This window comes from Myotis yumanensis, unplaced genomic scaffold, assembly GCF_028538775.1.
Source record: "Myotis yumanensis isolate MYYU_CA2020_CCGP unplaced genomic scaffold, mMyoYum1.0.hap1 SCAF_16, whole genome shotgun sequence".
NCBI lineage: Eukaryota > Metazoa > Chordata > Mammalia > Chiroptera > Vespertilionidae > Myotis > Myotis yumanensis.
Genome location: NW_027223767.1, coordinates 29,323,641 through 29,344,011, shown reverse-complemented (window position 1 = coordinate 29,344,011; position 20,371 = coordinate 29,323,641). Strand labels below are relative to the sequence as shown.

General features: G+C 39.1%; 1 protein-coding gene and 1 non-coding gene across 2 annotated transcripts; one reads left to right on the top strand and one right to left on the bottom strand.

Moving 5' to 3' along the window:
- Nucleotides 1–1,438: 1,438 nt before the first annotated feature.
- Nucleotides 1,439–1,542, top strand: LOC138995191 (U6 spliceosomal RNA). The gene has a single exon (XR_011468526.1). It is a non-coding gene; the product is annotated as a U6 spliceosomal RNA (small nuclear RNA).
- Nucleotides 1,543–1,676: 134 nt separating this feature from the next.
- PRR11 (proline rich 11) lies at nucleotides 1,677–20,222 on the bottom strand. Its single transcript, XM_070393137.1, has 10 exons — nucleotides 20,125–20,222; nucleotides 15,755–15,887; nucleotides 13,741–13,891; nucleotides 13,405–13,527; nucleotides 9,448–9,705; nucleotides 8,384–8,482; nucleotides 7,919–8,031; nucleotides 7,049–7,108; nucleotides 6,864–6,960; nucleotides 1,677–4,704 (listed from the first exon to the last, which is right to left on the bottom strand). The coding sequence occupies exons 2-10, from the start codon at nucleotides 15,880–15,882 to the stop codon at nucleotides 4,636–4,638; spliced, it is 1,098 nt and encodes a 365-aa protein (XP_070249238.1). The 5' UTR covers nucleotides 15,883–15,887; nucleotides 20,125–20,222; the 3' UTR covers nucleotides 1,677–4,635.
- Between the last annotated feature and the right edge of the window lie 149 nt (nucleotides 20,223–20,371).

The following is a 20,371-nucleotide window of genomic DNA, read 5'->3' as shown; positions in this document are numbered from 1 at the left end:
AGAGAACAGATTGGGGGGCGGGAGGGCAGGAGGTTGGTGAAGGTGATCAGAAAGTACATACTGAAGCAGTAAGATAAAAAGTTCTGGGGATGTAATTATAGCAAGTGACTATAGATGATAGTACTGTACTACATATTTGAAAGTTGCTAAGGGAGAAAAGAAAAAAAAGAAAGTTGCTAAGGGAGTACATCTTAAAAATTCTCATTGCAAGAAAAAAATTGTAACTATATGAGGTAATGATGTTAACTAGATTTACTGTGGAAATAATTTTGCAATATATACATATATCAAATAATTATATTGTGTGCCTTAAACTACTAATGTGATATGTTAGTTGTATCTCAATAAAATGGTGGGACCCTAAGTTGTGGTGGGTGGTTTTGGTGTTTTTAATATATTAGGCTATATTTGGCTTCCAGTAATTCTTCTCAACTAACTCTTACTAACAAGATTTTAGAAAGGAATAGTGGTGGGTTTTTAAAATTTATTTTAAATTCTTTTTCTACTTGTTCCCTCCTTTCTACATGTCCAGATCCTATTTTTCTTTGAAAAGCCAACTAAAATGAAAACATCCACATGTTCATCCACATAAATTACATTGTGGTCCTCAACATGGAGATTATTTGCTATGTTTAGTAAGTGACTTTGCTGACATGTTATTTTAACAATTCTTTGACTTATAAATACAGGAAAAATAGTGTACATTAACCTCACACATTGTATAGATTTCCCAAGTAAGCAAAATGTTGAAAAACCAAATAGAAAAGACTCTTTTGAAGAAAACAAGAGAAACAACTGTTACACTTTGCTGAAGGGACCACAGATTGGTACAATCACTTGAAAAGCCAGTTTGACAGTATCTACAAAATAGGCACTTTGCAACCTAGCAGTTTCATAATAGCCAAAAACTAGAAATAACCCTGATGTTCATTAACAATAGAATGGATAACTATATTCACGTATCAAAAATAATGATTTATAGCACTGCACAATGACATAGTTGAATCTTTTTTTTTAATCCATGCCTGAGGATATTTTTCCATTGATTTTTGGAGTGGAAGAGAGAGGGAAAGAGTGAAATATCGATGTGATCCATTGGTTGCCTCCTGGAGGAGCCCTGACCAAGGCCTGGGCCAGGTACGTGCCCTTGACCAGAATCAAAGCCGGGACCCTTCGGTCCACAGGCCGATGCTCTATCCGCTGAGTGAAACCAGCTGGGGCAACACGGTTGAACCTTAAAAAAATAAATGTCGATTGAAAGAAGACAGAAGAGCCCTGGCTCCTGAGCTCAGTGGTTAGAGCAAGGGGGGTCATGGCATGTACAGATTCAATCCCTGGCGCCATGTAGGAGGCAACCAATCTATGTGTTTCTCTAACATCAATGTTTCTCTCTCTCTCTCTCTTTCCCTCCCTTCCACTCTAAAAAAATCAATGGGGAGTGCTTGCTTCAGCAGCACATATACTAAAATTAGAATGATACAGAGATTAGCATGACCCCTCCACAAGGATGACATGCAAATTCGTGAAGCATTCCATATTTTAAATAAACAAAAAATCAATGGGGGAAAAATCCTATGATTGAGGATTAGTGAAAGAAGACAGAAGAATATATAATGTATGATTTTATTTACATAAGAGTTCAGAAGCAAGCAAAATAAACCACACATTTAGGGAGGCATACTTAAAAGGACTAAACAAGAAATATTTATTGTAACAAGCATGTCAGTAATTAGTTTTAGAGGAAAGGGATTATACTATGGGAGGGGGACAGTCAGGGCTTCTAAAGACATTTATAATGTCTCTTTCTTGGTGAGATGAGTGTTTGCTTTATGAATTGTTAATTTACTTACTTACATTTTATGTACCTTTCTCTATGTGCTATGGTTCTGGTGAAAACATTAAAAAAGAGAAAAACTAAAGGCTCTTTTATTGCTCTTTATTTAAAAACATAACCAGATGTACCATGGTAGTAGTTTATATTCTCTGGTTGTCATTTAGTCTCAAACTAAACATTGGGAACATATGATCAGCAACAGTTTAATGAAGCCATAACATTTACAGGATTCTCAAATGGGTACAATATAAAACCTGCCAGCCCTAACTGGTTTGGCCTGGTCGATAGAGCGTCGGCCTGCGGACTGAATGGTCCCAGGTTCGATTCCGGCCAAGGGCATGTGCCTTGGTTGCAGGCACATCCTTGGTGGGGGGTCTGCTGGAGGCAGCTGATCCATGTTTCTCTTTCATCAATGTTTCTAACTCTCTATCCCTCTCTCTTCCTCTCTGTAAAAAAATCAATAATATATATATATATATATTTTTTTAAAAATCTGCCATAAAAATTTTAAATGATGCAACATAGAATACAATTTAATACTGGTACAATGGCAATAGCAGCTTTACAAATATTTATAGAATTTCTATAACATGTTTTTATAAACCTTTATTCTACAAGAATGATTACATTATTTAAAATTGATATAGTACACTGTGGTTTATTAATATTAGAAACATTATGAGTGCCTAATAAAATACTTTGTACAAATGCTCAACTACTTTATTCTCAGTGATCATTCCCTTTATTCACACATAATATAAATGTAGTTAGTAGGTTAAAAAAATTTTATTGGAAGCACATATGTTTAACTAATATCTGTTGAATTTTTATCTATAAATGTGCTGTAAACATAAATGTGGATGTCATAAAAACAAAACAGTATCCCCAGGTCTGCTTTCCAGTCTGGTGACTTTTATAACACTATTTGGCACCTCACAGCAATATTTACCTGTGGAAATACAAGCATTTCTGGAAAATGCTAAAATACCTTTTAAGCCTAAGCTAACCAGGGGATATTTCAAGGATATCATCTATGTAGCTGAAACCCCTGGGTCCCTATCCATGAAGAACTACTAGCCGCCTTTCTGGAACTGCAGTGGAAGTTACAGCATTAAAGATAGTTCTGCATGTTCAGTCACACTCACACTAGTGAGTTTCCCTTCCTCCATGATACTTAGAGCATTAGTGATGGGGATCCTTGACAAATCTATAATAGTGCCCACTGTTAAATAGATGTGTCTGACAAACTGGGGCCTCCCAGAAATACCTGGCAAATTTGTAGGAGACTGACTCGTAGGATCGCCAAATAAAATAAAGGATGCCCAGTTAAATTTGAATTTCAGGTAAACAATGAATTTTTTTTGTGAGTCCTCACCCCAGGATATTTTTTCCACTGATTTTTAGAGAGAGTAGAAGGAAGAGAAGGGGAGAGAGAAACATCGATGTAAGAGACACATCGATGGGTTGCCTCCTGCATGTATCCTGACTGGGGCCGGAGATCAAACCTGCAACCCAGGTACATGCCCTTGACCCGTGATCCTTTGGTGCTCAGGCCAATGCTCTAACCACTGAGCACACCAGCCAGAGCTGACTTTTTTTTTTTAGTATACATATGTCCCATGCAATATTTGGAACATAATTATACTAAACAAAGTTTTTATTGTTTAATGGGACATATTTATATTTAAAAGTTATTTGTTATTTATCTGAAATTCAAATTTGATTGGTGTCATGTATTTATATTTATTAAATCGGGCAAACCTGGATTGGCAGGAAAGAACAAAAAATCCAGTTAGGTGTACATTATTATTGATATTGAATCAACAGGATATCAGGTGAACCTGTTATGGACCTCAAAGAATCCTTGCTAGGGCACTGTGGACAATACAAGGTTCAGGCTGAAGTCTTTATGAAATTTATATTTAGCTGTATGAATGTAGATAGCAGACATCAAAATAATGAATATCTCAGACTTTAGTGAGCCAGATATAACTCCCTACCTAAGATGCTAGAAATGATACATTCTAATTTCTAAGATCACATTGGACCTTTTGCTTCCAAACCTTTTGGAAAATAGGTGGGTTTGGATGTAGGATGCTCTTACCTCTTAACTCATCGGTTCTCAACCTGTGGGTCGCGACCCCTTTGGCGGTCGAATGACCCTTTCACGGGGGTCTCCTAAGACCCCTGCATATCAGATATTTACATTACGATTCATAACAGTAGCAACATTACAGTTATGAAGTAGCAACGAAAATAATTTTATGGTTGGGTCACCACATGAGGAACTGTATTTAAAGGGCCAGAAGGTTGAGAACCACTGTCTTAACTGTTTATAATGAACATAAATAAAATCTAGAGGGTCTTTCTTATTGATCAAGTTTATAGCACTTAATGAATGCATACGCTTAAAAGCTGAAATACTTTTCAATTACCTGAGAATACCCAACTAGGAACTAGGTTATTGTCTTAAGGTCATAAATGCACCTACAGAGTATAAATTAGTTATCTAGTTAAATTTAAAAATCTTCTCCAACCTAAATTGGGTAATTCCAGGATGAACATCACTTTGGAGATTGTATTTTCTATTCTGTTCTCTTATTGATCATGCAAACAAGAAAATATCCAAATACTCACTTTACTAGTATACTACAGTAAATATGGACTCCATAATATTATAATTCTTTAAATGGAATTATAAATTAGAATAATTATTTATACATACTACATTTTTAAAAAAGGAGTGGGGTGATTTTATGGATATTTTATGGATGATCATATGGAGTCAGGCAGAGTTGGCATCAGTTTTGTTCATCAAAGTTGCTTGTAGAAAGTGGCAGAGTTTGAGTTGGGCTTCTAGGGTGAGCCAGCTATGAAAAAAAAAAGAAAGAAAGAAAAGTCTCAATTATAATGTGAATTATGCTCCTATAGCCAACACAGTTCTCCTTCTTCCTTACTAACAGAACCCAGATTCTGTGCAAGGAAGCAATGCATCCAGATTCTAAAAACCAATTTTCCCAGCTTCCCTGATATAATCAGAAGTTCCTGGATAGCAACTGTTTAAAGAGATTAGAGATATCTTAGCTAACACACCCTCTTGTCCTTTGCACTTTTTATCTTGCTTAGAATGTAGACATGAGTCTTCAGGAAGTACAGTCATTCTGCACCTTAATCAAAGCCACACGTTAAGGATGGGAAAGCAGTGATGACATGGTGAAGCTGGTGTACCAATTAGACTGCCTGCTTCTCAAGGGAATATGTAGGTAAGAAAAAAAGCCCTTCGTTGGTTATGACACTGTAGTCAGATTTCTGTTACCTGCAACCAAATGCAAGACCTAATGAATGCAGTTCCTTCAAAGTTGAAGGAAGGAAGCCTAAGGGCTGGGTGGGAAAAGTCATTCTATGCTCAACAACAGTTTTTTACTAGACATCCTCCTAGCAAGTGACTTTTGAGGAGCACATATAGGGCATAGGGACTATCTGTGATTTTTGATGTTGTTGCTAAATATGTGGATATATTATTTATTATATTTCTATTTGTTTCTACATTACCCAGCCCACTGGGACAAAAAGGATCCTAGAACTGAAGAAGGAAAGGAAGGGGCTTAGTCCTTCGGTGAGGCCTCTGCCCTCTGCCGCTGTCCTTCACAATCTGTGTTATCACCAAGGAAGGTAATTCAGAGGTAGAGCCCTATTGGAGGAGAGAGGAATCTGACCACACCTCCAAAGAAGACCATATAGTCCCAGGAGGACCAAGCTGAATTGGCAAGAGAGAAACCAAGCTGTCCTGCGAAAGGCACTGATTCTTAATGAGGACAGTGTTGGGGTGAAGTGTCAGCAGTGAAGTCTATGGTGCATCTTTGCTGCCAGAGGGACACAGAAATGTAAGCTTCATAGCCAAAGAGGCCAGCAGCCTTGTGTCCCCGCACTCTAGCAGGGGTGGCAGAAGGATGGCTATTCCGTACAGATCTGATCAGGAAAATGATAGGGACAAACGGGGTTTGGAAAAAAAATCACACAAGGCGAAGTGATGTACTGGATTTTGGTGAGTGGGCATACAAAGAAAAAAGCTGCATGATCTGACTCCTAGCGACATCTCCATCCCTGTCAGCACCACGGTCAAACTTGCTCTCTCAGGAGCCATTCTGGCTACTTTTTAGTTCCTCTGATAGGCCATGATTCCTCCCACTGTGAGACCTTCTCACATGCTGTTCTTTATGTTCGGTACTTTTTCTTCCATGACATCCATGGGAGGCCCACCCCCATACTACATAGGTACCCTTCTCAGCGAATGCCTATTCACCCTTCTAGTCTCACCTCATCACTTCCTAAGAAAATCCTTCCTAAATCATGAACCTCTACAGAACCCTATTCCTTTCCTTCACAGCACTTATTTTCATGCACAATTATCCATATATGTGATTATTTTATAAACATCTATTTTCCCCACTAGACTGTAAGTTCCAAAACAGTAGATTTGTGTCTGTTTTGCTTATCACTATATCCCTGATACTCCAGCACAGTGCCTGGCATATGAGGTTTAATAAATAGTTAATAAAAGAATTTTAAAAACCAAACAGTCACTGGTAAAGTGAAGATGATAATCTTCACTATCTCATAAAATTTTATGAAGCCTAAATATGTGAGTGCTTTGTAAAGCATAAAGTATCATTTAAAGATTATTATTATTATTATTATTACTAAGAAAGCTGCTTTAGCCTTAGCTGGTTTGGTTTAGTGGATAGAACATTGGCCTGCGGACTGATGGGTCCCAGGTTCGATTCTGGTCAAAGGCACATGCTTAGGTTGCAGGCACAAACCTCAGTAGTGGGTATGTAGGAGGCAGCCAATCAATTATTCTCTCTCATCATTGATGTTTCTATCTCTCTCTCTCCCTCACTCTTCCTCTCTGAAACCAATAAAATATATATATATGTAAAAAAAAAAAGAAAGCTGCTTTAGATTAAGATTCTAAATAAATGATTTTGAAGAAAAGGAACCCCAATTTTTTTTTTTTCTAAAGGCTTACCTGAAACTTTCTCCTTAAGGCCCGGGTCATTACTGGGGTCAGTCCAGTTCCTGTTTCCATATTTTCTTTATTGGTAAGAGGGGTCCCACCTGGGCTCCTGCAAAGGTAATAAAACTATTAGAAACTGTATTTTATGCCAATTACCATGTAGATTTAGAAAACATAAAGATAAGAGAGTGTATTACCTCTCTACATCGACTTTTCTAAGTAGTTTCCGCAGGTCTATCTGACTTTTACCAGGATTACTGATAAAATAAAGACATCAAAATTAGAACTTGCTAGATTTTATCATTTTTCCCAAAGCAAAGCAGTTATTTTTATAGGTAACATCCTAGAAATAGTAAAAAATAGCAGTGGGTATTGTTGATAGGAGCGTAAGATGATATAATAATTCTTCAGAGCAATACTTCTTGACTTAGTAATTACATGTATACAAATCCATCTTAGGGAAAACTCAGCTATGCATACAGATGATTGATAAGGATGTTCATTGAAATAAAAAAGCATAAACAACCTAAATGTCTCAAAACAGGATTTTATCTGTGAAATTTATATATAATAAACAATATGTACTTAAGAAATCAAAATGATGCTTTAAATTAATTTTTAATAAGATGGAGGAAGCTCATGACACACTGAATGGGAAAAGTCATAACTGTATCTACAATATGATTATACACAGGTATACACACATATATTATGTTTCCTTGATTCTAAGACACACTAGTTTTCATATTTTATTATTTCTGAAATCAAACTGCTTTAAAATTTATTTTATTGAGGTATATAAGTTACTAAAATTCTTGATAGTAATTGTTTTCCCCCCAAAATCTGTTATCTGCCTAGAAAAAGATTAGAATGATAAATAATAGTACGTTAACAGTAGGAATCTTTAATGATATATTTAGTTGGATGATTTTTGTTTTCTTCTTTAAATTTTTTTGTAGATACCATTTTTTCTACAATGCACATATATAATTTTTAAAGTTAGAAAAAAAGCAAAAAAACACATTCTTTTAAGTAGTGGTAGAGGATAACATGGTGTAATTTCTTACATTAAGACGTTTGTAACTCGAGTTGGTAACACTTTGGAGTTGGGCTTCAGGGTAACACGCTGCAGGTCAGAGACGGTAACTAGCGGATTCCGTTCCTTTGGTGATGGAACAAGCTTGAATTGCAAAATGAGACATGATTAAAAAACACATGAAAAATATTCAAAATGTAAACATGCTGAAACAATGAATATTTGAGTGCTGGATATGCATAAGATATAGCCACTACTCTACTCAAGTTTTACTCTAAAACTTCAAACTATGTCTCTACCTCTTCAGACTAATGATTCCAAAATTAAATAATTTTGGAATCTACATATTTTGTTGCAGAGATCCATAACTACTTAAATAAGATATCAAATACTCACGTTGGGATAGCTTCTATACATAAGACTTATATTTTGTTTCCATAAAGGGACAATCAGGCTAATAGCTTAAAGACTCTGTGTATGATCAATGATATCTTACCTTTTTCTTTTCATCAAAACTCTGGGTTTTCTTTAATTTTACAGTCATTAGATCTTTAACTGTTATCTGCATGGGTCCATCTTTTTTCAATGGTCCAGCCTTAAAATACATGGAAAGATTAGAATTCAATTCGGAACCATGATATGTAGTCAAATGCAAATCATAATATAGTTTTTAAAGACCTAGAGTTAAAAGCTAACTCTTATTTACCTCAGGAACCTATCAAATTCTTGTCACTTAATCAAGAATGATCCTGTTTTCAGTACCCAAAGATACTAAGGCTATTGAAGGTATTCATCAAACGGTAAAACTCTGATAATAAGAGATGAGCTAGTTCCTGAAATTATGCATCTTCTTCAGTAGTCATTACAAGACACGAGTTGAAGTAGTTCCTCAAATCAAATGACGTTTACCTGAACTACGTAAAAAGATGATCCAGTTCCCATACAGCAAAAATGTATAGTCAGAGAGGTATGCATTTGGGCAAATATAGCTGTAGGCTCTGGATTTAACTCAGCCATTATAAATCAAATGTATCCATAATGAAAATTCAGCAGATTTTTAAAACGGGATCATGGCTATCTTAGTGATTTACAAATATTTCAGTCCCTGTGACAGATAAGTAAACCTAACGGAGACTGGTTCTCTGGATCCACCAACCTTTTTTATTCAGAGTTCACTCACTAAGCTATCTCCTGTTCTTAATTTGGTTTCTCAGGGAGGTTTTCCTTTTGGTAAAGATATGCTGACATTTTTCAAGGGAAACTTACTGGTTTAGTTGGAGAAAAAAAATAAAAGATATGCTGAGAAGCCAACAGAAATCTTCTATTCTACTAAATTATATTTATTTATCCTTAAACAAAATCACTTGTATTTCTATATCCAGCTTTTGTGAGTTCCCAGGGGACTGATTTTTTTATAAACACAGTAACTGACATAATTAAGATACGGAATCAGAATATAGCTTTCCTGTTAAAGTCCTTAGCCCAGCCTTAAAATGACACCTGTCTTTACGCCTCCATTACATACTGACCAAAACACACCTTTACTAGATTGTTTTTTACCTGAAGTGCTTTGGTGAGATTGGATTTTCTGAGCAGCAAAGGTGCTGTGGGTGGTGGAGGGGGAGGCAGAGGTGGAGGTGGAGGGGGTGGAGGTGGGGGTGGAGGAGGAAGATGGCCTGCTGGCTTTGGCAGTGTGGCAGGAAGTACAGCTCCGGATTCTCCAGGGGTGGTTAGAGCACAGGCAGGCACTATTGTAAGTTTACCATTCATGTAACAGGGATGACCACAGCTCGGACAGGAAGAATTTTCTGAGATAGTCTGAAAGAAGACATTACATTTGGCAAAGAAATAACAGATTAATTTGGTTCTTGTAGCCGAGGATCATTCAAGTAAAAGGTACTATATAGAATACTTTCTCAGTACATCATGTTTCATAATATTTTCTCATTTATCACAAGTTAATTCATTCATTCAGTTATTCAGTTAAATCAATTATGTATCTTAGTATAATAAACAATAGATTATATGCCTAGAAAAAGATTAGAATTATAAATAATAGTACGTTAACAGTGGCAATCTTCAATGATATATTTAAATTTCATTCAAACATTTGTTTTATGTATGCAAATGTCAGGCACTATAGGCCAATGAGAGCCCTGTGTGCCACCTCATGGAGCTGACAGTCTGGTGAGGAACACAGACATTAAACACATACGATATACTCAAAACCAAATAATATAATAATAAGAGTAATGAAGTGTGCTGAGAGCAAAAAGAGTGAGAAGCCTGGGGAGAAACATTTAGCTATAATCTCAAGGATGAATTGAGATTTATCATGTGAAGGAAGATAAGGACTGGGGAAAGAGAATTCCTAGCAGAGGGAAAAATACTTAGCAGCCGAGAATCCTATATAATAAAACGCTAATATGCAAATCGACCCAACGGCCGAATGACCGGTCGCTATGACATGCTCTGACCACCAGGGGCAGACACTCAATGCAGGAGCTGCCCCCTGGTGGTCAGTGCACTCCCACAGGGGGAGTGCCACTCAGCCAGAAGCCGGGCTCACGGCTGGCGAGTGCAGTGGTGGTGGCAGGAGCCTCTCCAGCCTCTGTGGCAGTGCTAAGGACCCCTAGGGGATGTCCGACTACCTGGCCACGGAGCAAGCCTAAGCCGGCAGTCGGACACCCCCTGAGGGGTCCTGGACTTCGAGAGGGCACAGGCAGGCTGCAAGACCCTCCTCTCCCCCGACAGTGCACAAATGCCATGCACTAGGCCTCTAGTATAGTATATTCAAGAAATTGATAAAAAGGCCAAGGGGCTGTAACATGACCATATGGACTGACTTGTGTACACTCCCCTCGCCCCCAATCATATGTTGAAGTTTTAATTCCCAGTACTCCAGAATATATTTGGAAATAGGGTCTTTTAAAAGGTGGTTAAAGTAAAATAAGACTGTCAGGATGGGCTTTCATCCAATCTGACCGGTGTCCTTATAAAAAAGGAAGTATGAATATATAGGACACACCTGGGATGGGCGTGCACAGTGCAAAGTCCATGTGAGGACACTGTGAGAAGGCGAGCCAAGGTGAGAGGCCTCAGAAAGAACAACAACCCAACCTTGATCTTGGACTTGTAGCCTCCAGAATTGTGAGAAAATAAATTTCTGCTGTATAAGACACTCAGTCTGTGCTACTTTGTTATGGCAGCCCTAGCAACGAATAAAATGATCCTATGAAGTAAGATAGTATATTAGTTTCCTGTGGCTACTGTAACAAATTATCACTAACTTGGTGGCTTAAAATAATAGAAATTCATTTATTCATTTTCTCACAGTGCTGGAGCCTACAAGTCCGAAATCAAAGGGTCAGCAGGGCTGCACTCCTTCCCAAGGCTCTAGGGAAGAATCCGTTCCTTGCCTCTTCCAGCTTCTGGTAGATTCCTTGGTTGAAGCTGCATCACTACAATCTCTGTCTCTGTCGTCCCACTGCTCTTCCTTTCCTGTGTATTCTGCTCTGTGTGTCTCTTTTATAAGGACAATTCACTTGTCGAAATGCAAAACCATTGTTTTATTTAGACTATGAAGTTCCATTGGATGTAGTCTCTTCCCAGGTAACACAGGATGACCTCCTTATCTCAAAATCCTTAATTTTATCAGCAAAGACCCCCTTCTCCCAAATAAGCTAATATTTATAGGTTGCAGGGATTAGGATTTGGACATATCTTTTGGGGGGCCGTCACTCAGCCCACTAAAGATGGCATCATCCCCACTTTAGAGATAATGAAACTGAGGCCGATAGGTCATTTGTCTTCCCCTATCTGGCTAGTTCATCTTGAGGTACAAATTCTGGGAGCAGGGATATACCCTCAGAGGTTTCTCTCTAAACCAATGAGTACAATGTTTATTCTTTTGAGTTTTGGACATTGAGTATAGAGGCCTTGCTCAGGAGAGTGAAGGGGGTGGATATTTACAGTTTTGGGTTGTTGTTTTTTTTTCTTCCTTTATTAGTTAAGAATAGAGGCCTTGTTCAGGAGAGTGAAGGGGGTGGATATTTACAGGTTTGGGTGTTTTTTTTTCTGCCTTTATTAGTCAAGAAAATAAAAACACCCTGAGTATTTCAAAGATGGGGAATGTAATGAAGGCAGTTGGTCCCACTGTTGCTGGAGGAGATGAGAAGCACACAGGGGGCAGTGAGGCAGCCCAGAAATTTTCAAGAGCAGAAAGCTATGAATATCCTGCGAATGGAAGGACAAAGGAAAGAGCAGTAGAAGCAGATCTCTGGAGCTAGGTTAACCCAGAGAATCAAGAAATGTGGCAAACTTACCTTGTGGGAGCTGGAATTTGAGAAACAATTACAGCCATTGCTGGGGAAATCGCCCAACACAGAAAATGAAAGGGGGAAAACACCCTATCTCAGTGATGACGAACCTATGACACGCGTGTCAGAGGTGACACACGAACTCATTTTTTCGGTTGATTGCTCTTTGTTAAGTGGCATTTAAATATATAAAATAAATATCAAAAATATAAATCTTTGTTTTACTATGGTTGCAAATATCAAAAAATTTCTGTATGTGACACGGCACCAGAGTTAAGTTAGGGTTTTTCAAAATGCTGACACGCCGAGCTCAAAAGGTTTGCCATCACTGCCCTATCTTCTCCCTCCCTCTAGTTTCTCATCCATGTCTACTGTTAGTCTAGCACAACCAGGAACCAGGTGACACGGAGCTTGGGGAATGTAACCTAAAGGGGCCAGCATCCCTGCAATATGGAGCAGAGCCTCAATGTTTTAAGGAACAGATCTGAGGGCCGACAGGCCTAGGATTAGCACTCACCTGCAGTCATTCCTTTTCTAGTAAAAGCACATTGAGATTCTTATGGGAGACAACCCCTTCCCTCCTTACCAAATCCCAGACTTAATTTTTTGATTTTTTGAATATATTTTTTATTGCTTTCAGAGAGGAAGGGAGAGGGAGGAGATAGAAGCATCAATGATGGGAGAGAACCACTGATCCGCTGCCTCTTGCACACCCCTTACTAGGCATGAGCCTGCAACCTGGGCATGTGCCCTTGACCAGAATCAAACCTGGGACCCTTCAATCCACAGGCTGACGCTCTATCCACTGAGCCAAACCAGCTAAGGACCCAGATTTGTTTTTTATTTGGTAACTGGAGGCCAGGTGCATGAAAATTCGTATACTCGGGTGAGTCCCTCAGCCTGGCCTGCGCCCTCTTTCAGTCCGAGAGCCCTCGGGGGATGTCTGACTGACAGCTTAGGCCCGCTCCTCTGCAGGAGGCGACCAGCAGGCCAATCGGAGGATGGTGCCAGCCGGCGAGTGGCTGGCTCTTCTGCTCCTCTGCCGCTGACCCCCGATTGCTATCCACTCCCTCTGCCCGCTGGCACCTGACTTGGCTGGCCTGGAGCCGCCCACTTGCTGGGCCCACCCCCCGCTTACCAGGTCGTTCCTCCATTCCATCGATTTGCATATTAGATTTTTATTATATAGGATACTAACCTTCAGTGCTTCTTGGAGCTTGCATAATTCACTTTCCAAAATGCAAAACTGTTGTTTTAGACTATGAAGTTCTTGGCGGCAGAAACGGGAAGGAAAGATGGTGTCTTTCAATACTTCTAAGGTCTAAAATTAAAAAATACACAAGCCTGACTCTGATGAGCAATACGATAAAGACAAGAAAAGAGGACAAGAAAGTGGTCTTGTTTCTTATAGAAGCAAAGGCAGACATGACCCCATAACTTCATCTTATCTGAGTTTAGCCTGAGTGCTGTGCTGACCTGAGTGCACACACATAGCGAGTGTGTAGTGCTGGAAACAGGTATGTCAAACCCATACCTGGGCTATGCAGTTCTGGCACCAGTTGTATATAAACCGTCCTCTATTTGTCCAAAGTTTTACTGCATCTTTGATACTGGGAAATTTGAAATTCCAGGATGATCTTAGCCAGGTTCTGATAAGAGGTGTGTTTGTTGAAGAAATAACCGCTCTGTGGGAAAAACAAAACCAAATAAAGCAAAAACTCCTGAGTTGGAATCATAGCCCCTAACTAAACAACAAGCTAGTTTTATAGTAGAAGTCAGGAACAGAGACTTCCTAAAGTCAAGTTCTTCAGTAGATTCTAGAATTCTGGGATTCACTTATGCAACAAATATTTGTTGAGTAAATAAACAATAACAAATAAAATAAATGAAATAATAAATAAATAAGAATTAGGGATTTAGTAATGAACAAAATAGACAAAAACTCTACCCTCGTGGAGTTTACAGTTTAATGGAAGATAAAAATAAGTAAATAAATAACTTATGTAGGTTGTTAGTGCATAAATGCTAAGAAGAAAAAGATAGAGAGAGGCCCTAATTGGTTTGGCTCAGTGGATAGAGCGTCGGCCTGCGGACTCAAGGGTCCCAGGTTCGATTCTGGCCAAGGGCATGTACCTTGGTTGCAGGCACATCCCTGTAGGGGGTGTGCAGGAGGCAGCTGATCGATATTTCTCTCTCACCGACGTTTCTAACTCTCTATCCCTCTCCCTTCCTCTCTGTAAAAAATCAATAAAATATTTTTAAAAAAAGATAGAGAGAGGAGGAATGGGAAATGTTGGGTGGAGATGAAATTTTTGATATGGTAGCCAGGGAAAGTCTTGCTGAGAAGGAGACTTTTGAGGGGTGGGCGGTGGGGAACCCTAAAGGAAATAAACAAGCTAGCAATTCAAATATCTAGAAGAAGAGCATTCCATCAGGGGCGAGTGCAAAGGCCCTGAGGTGCAAGTTCATTGAGATGTCTGAGGAATAGCAAGGTGTCTGGCCAGGATGACTTGGGTGGAGAAATAGAAGGGAGAAGGATTAAGAAATAATGTCAGCCCTAATCGGTTTGGCTCAGTGGATAGAGCGTTGGCCTGCAGACTCAAGGGTCACGGGTTCGATTCTGGTCAAGGGCATGTACATTGGTTGCGGGCACATCCCCAGTTGGGGGTGTGCAGGAGGCAGCTGATCGATGTTTCTCTCTCATCGATGTTTCTAACTCTCTATCCCTCTTCCTTCCTCTCTGTAAAAAATCAATAAAATATATTTTTTTTAAAAAAAGAAATAATGTCAGAGTCAGATCATAAAGGCCTTGGGGGTCATACTATGGACTATAATTTCTACTCTGAGAGAGGAAGATATTGAAAAGCTTTAAGTAGAGAAGCAATATGACACGATTTTAACAGGCTTACTGCAGAGGGAGAAAAGGCAGAAGCAGAAAGACCAGTTAGGGACTTTCTCAATATTGGGGAGAAATGGAAAAGAGAATGATATCATGGTAACTGCTTTTTGAAGGCCTGTTTGTTTTAAATTTTTTCTGTAAAGAGAGCTAAAACAACAAAATGTATAAATTGTTATTATGAAAAAGTACCCTTTGGTTCCTAGAATTTAGAGTCTTTTTCAATAACACATTTAAGCCCTGAGTCCCAGAGAATACTAACCAAACTTTACCAAAACTGAGATTTAAATTCCAATATTATACCTCTCTTTCATTGCTTGGTTATCATATTTATGCAATTAAATTGAGTAGGAAAAGAGAAAATAGTTACTGTGCACCTCTAACACAATTCCTTGTGATCATTACTTCATTTGAACTCGTAGACTATAGTTGCCACACAAAATTCAAGGATGCTCAGTTAAAATTCAATTTCTGAATAAGTTTTAGTATAAGTATATTAGAAATGCTGCATGAGACAATAGAAAAAAACTCACTGTTTATCTGAAATTCAAATTTAACTGGGCATTCTGTATCTTCACTTGCTAAATCTAGTAATTTTATCTTAAACTGATGGGATTTTTAATATTTTTCTCTGTTCCACATTATGCCTTACCTTTCTGTTGAGGATGGTGGAGGGGGAGTTGTAACTAGCTTGGACTGAAAGTGAGAGAATTCTTTTTTTTTAAATAATCTTTTTGCTTTTACTTTTCGCTTCCTTCTTTGTTGCTTGAACTTGAGCATGATTTCTGTAGAGAAAAAATATATTTAAAAAAATTTTTTTCTTGAAGCCCTAGCTGGTTTGACTTGGTGGATAGACTGTCATCCTGCAGACTGAAAGGTCCCGGGTTCGATTCCAGTCAAGGGCATGTGCCTCGGTTGCAGACTGGATCCCTGCCCCTGATCAAGGTGCATGGGGGAGGCAACCAATTGATGTCTCTCTCACATCGATGTTTCTCTCTCTCTGTCTTTCCCCCTCCCTTCCACTGTCTCTAAAAATCAATGGAAAAAATATCCTCAGATGAAGATTAACAAACAAGAAAAAAATCTTTTTCTTGAAGGTTACTATGTACGTATATAAAATGCACAAATCTTAAGTGTGTCGTTTAATGAATTAAACTTAAATTGAACTCACTCTGTAACCACCACCTTGGTTAGAAAATAGGTCACTACAAGCATCCCAGACATCTTCTAATGTAGAGAAAAATTTAAGTCCATATTTAAACTATCTCTAGAGGCTTTGGCATTACATTACTAATTTTGTTTTGCTTGTCTTGCTTTTCTTCATTAAATTAAGTGAATTTCCCTTTATTTATGCCAGAGAAAATAGCTATAGTTGGATTACGGTATGTGACTCAAAAGAATTAACTTTCTTTGCCAGTAACATTTACTTAGCATCCACTCTAATAGGTGAAGTTGGTAACAGAAGAAAGAAAATTAACCATTTACTTTTGACTGTACTTTTGTAAAGTTGGGGGCAAATTACTACTAAGTGCTAAAAAATATAAGCATATAAAAATGGTTAGGAAAAAAAGTTGTGCAAGAAAAAAAATAATCATAATAATACTATATGTTCCACTGTTAAATATTTAATAGTGTAAATATTGAACGTTTACTCAACCAAAAATGATGATGTAGGTATGTTGGGAAAAAAGAAAAGTAGGAATTAGTAGTTGTCTAAATGTATATAGTGTCTAAAATTTTTAAAAAGAGAGAAACAGTATTATAAGTATGTTATTTAGATGGAGGTAAATGTCAGAAAAAATTACAGGAGTGGACAGTGTAATGTCCCAGTGGACAGTGGGAATCAGGATTATAGGTAATTTACAGAACTGCCATTTTTTGTTTGTTCTAACTATAATAAGCCTTGTATTAGTAGTTGACAGTTAACCTTTAGAATATATTATAAGCTTGAAAAATAGAATACCACCATTCTGAAACTGGGCCATTTCTTTTTAGCTCTTTCCTGGTGGTTGTTCCAGTACCCATGCATTCACATTTCTTAAGAGTCCAACAAAAGCCGATGTATGCCATTGTGGAGATTATTTTTCAATTAAAAAAAAAATCTAGGAACTAAGTCATATTTTCTCATCTGGCTCTGTGTGTGTGTGTGTGTGTGTGTGTGAGAGAGAGAGAGAGAGAGAGAGAGAGAGAGAGAGTCCTGGGCTCTGGGTCATTCTCACTCTAATAGTCTTCTAATTAAATACAGTAATTAGCACACGCAGACAATTTAGAGACTATGTCAAATCTGTCAATGTAGAAAGGTGCAATCTGAGATAATTCTTAGACTAATATCCCATTCAAAAATAATCACAACTCGCCCTAACCGGTTTGGCTCAGTGGATAGAGCGTCGGCCTATGGACTGAAAGGTCCCAGGTTCGATTCTGGTCAAGGGCATGTACCTTGGTTGCAGGCACATCCCCAGTAGGAGGTGTGCAGGAGGCAGCTGATTGATGTTTCTCTCATCGATGCTTCTAACTCTCTATCCCTCTCCCTTCCTCTCTGTAAAAAATGAATAAAATATATCTAAAAATAATAATCACAGCTCTTCCAAAAATTAAAGACAATTAATTTCTACCTCAAACAGGACAAAGGACTCAGCAAGCTAAGGTTTGTTTTATTTTCATTGCTTTATTAAAATTATTACAGCCTTGGTCTGTGTGGCTCAGTTGGTTAGTTGGTTGGAGTGTTGTCCCGTACACCAAAAGGTTTAGGGCTCGATCCCCAGTCAGGCATATATGGGAGGCAACCTATAGATGTTTTTCTCTCACATCGATGTTTCTCTCTCTCTCTCTCTCTCTCTCTCTCTCTCTCTCATCAATAAGCATATCCTTTCTACTCTGCAGAGGATAACTATCCTATTGAAAGACTATATAGCAATTTTCCTCGGGATTAAAAACACATATACCGTAACTATCCCCTTTCCAAAAGAGTAATAAAAACATACAAATTCTTTTTGCTGGGTTAGGTGGGATTCCATTACTAATACTAGGTAAAGCATTTTTCCTTTTTTTTTTTTAATTGAAAAGTATTCTTCCTTCCTTTTTACGTGCCCTGTTTTGAGAAGATTTTAAGGCCAATTACAAAGAATCTATACCACAACATAAATAAAAAAAATAAGTGAAGAAATTAGGATACTCCATTGTAGAGTAGAATATATAAAATATCTATAGCACATAATAAAAGCCTAAGCAACGGTTAGGGCGGAAGGACCAGAATGACTGGTTGCTATGATGTGCACTGACCACCAGGGGGCAGATGCTTAATGCAGGAACTGCCCCCTGGTGGTTGGTGCACTCCCACAGCAGGAGCACCACTCAGCTGACTGACCGGTCCAAGTGGCCCACCAGTCTGGTGCAGCCACTCACTCCCTCAGTAGTCCTGCATGTCCAATTACCAGAAAACGGGCCAGGCACCGATGGATTGGCATTGCTGGCACAATCCCGACAGTGCCTCCAGACTCCTGTAAGTAGGCCTCAGGCACCGGCTGCCTCCCACCCCTAGACGCTCCACAAGGAAGAAATGATATAAAAGCACCTGCCAGGTGGCTCCCGACAACCGACAACCAACAACCGGAGCGAACATCAGAGGGACGGATCCAGATCCCAGGCCGGCAAGGGCATCCCACCGACCACCCAGAGGGCTGATCATGTCCTGGCCCCCCTCCCATCCCCTTCGGACAGGCGCCAGACACAGGGCTCACGATCAGGACTGACTGGACTCGAGCCTGCTGCAGGCACAGAGGGGCTGGGATCTGGGATGAGTGGGAGTGGCAGGCAGGGTTGGACTGCCAGTTTCAGCCCAATCCCTGCAGGCCACATTGAGGGACTCCACCTGTGCACGAATTTGTACACCAGGCCTCTAGTATTATACATGACACACATACATATATTCATATATGAGTCATAAATATTCCTCTGACTAACTTAATTCTGTCCCTTCTCCTTACCATCCCTTCCCCTTCTGTCCTCTAACTTCAGTTGCTTTTACCATCTTTTCCCTGGGCTTTCTTCTGTTTTTGTCTTTTGCTATAACCTATTTTCATCTATTCTTTTTATTTTGAAAATTTTCAAACCTTGAGAAAAATTAAAGAATAGGGTACTAAACACTCATATCATTCACTTAGATTCATCAATTATCTGTTATCTCTTTCTGTATAGGTGTGCGTGTAATATAATGTATTTTATGTCATATATCTTCCTAAACACATTTTTATGGAGGTTTCTTACACTTTCCCATAAACAGCTTTCAGTCCATTAATCAAATTCCATTACCAACCAGTTCAATTGGTTCCTCTTGAACATCCTTAGGGCTTTTCTGGTACTTTCATATATTTAATTTTACATTTTATGCTGTACAGCATTGCTTTTTAAGTTCCTGGCTCTTTTTTTTTTTTTGTTTAGAAATTAAAGCACTCTAACCCTAGTCCAGCACAGTATTAGGTACATAGTATACAGGGCATACTTCTAAAGTTGACATTCTCACTGACTGTGGGATGATAGTAAGACTATACGAAGGATTATAGTAATACTACCTGTCAAGAAATTAACATTCTCGAACTTTAATGTGCATGAGAATCACTGTGTCTGTGTAAGTGAGGAATCTTGTTAAAACGCATTATTGATTCAGTAAGTTTGGGTGCAGTCCAATAACCTGCATTGTGCACAAGCTCCCAAGTGATGTAGATGCCGTAGGTCCGTGGACCGCACTTTGAGTAGCAAAGATGTAAAGGACTGTGCAAAAGGACGGCAGATACTTTCCTCCAAAGCATAATTTTCAGAGTGTTAATTAAATAGAAATATGATGAGGGTGGCACCAGGCGGACCACTTCTTACCCGCCTCGACCTCCTCTGCCCCGCTCCATCTCCCCTCCGAGTCCAGCCAAAGCCCCCACCTCCGTAAACCGTTAGGAACACAAGCAGCAACAGGCCCAGCCACGGAAGACGCGAGCCCGGGTAACAAAGAAAAGATATCCCTGCACTTACTAGTCTAAGAGCCGGGGATTTAGATGAAGTCCAGGCAGTGGCCTCGCCCTCGCCATGAAGAAAAATTCAAAATTAAAACCTTACGGAGAAGGGACCAATCGTAGTCTCGGTCTCCCCACGCACAGGTCTCCCAGTAACGTAGGAGCACGGCCTGGCTTGTGATTGGCTGAGACGACAACACGCTTCGGCCAATGAGAGCTGAGGCGCTTCTCGTATGAATAAGGAGAAGGCGGGAGTGAAGGGGAAG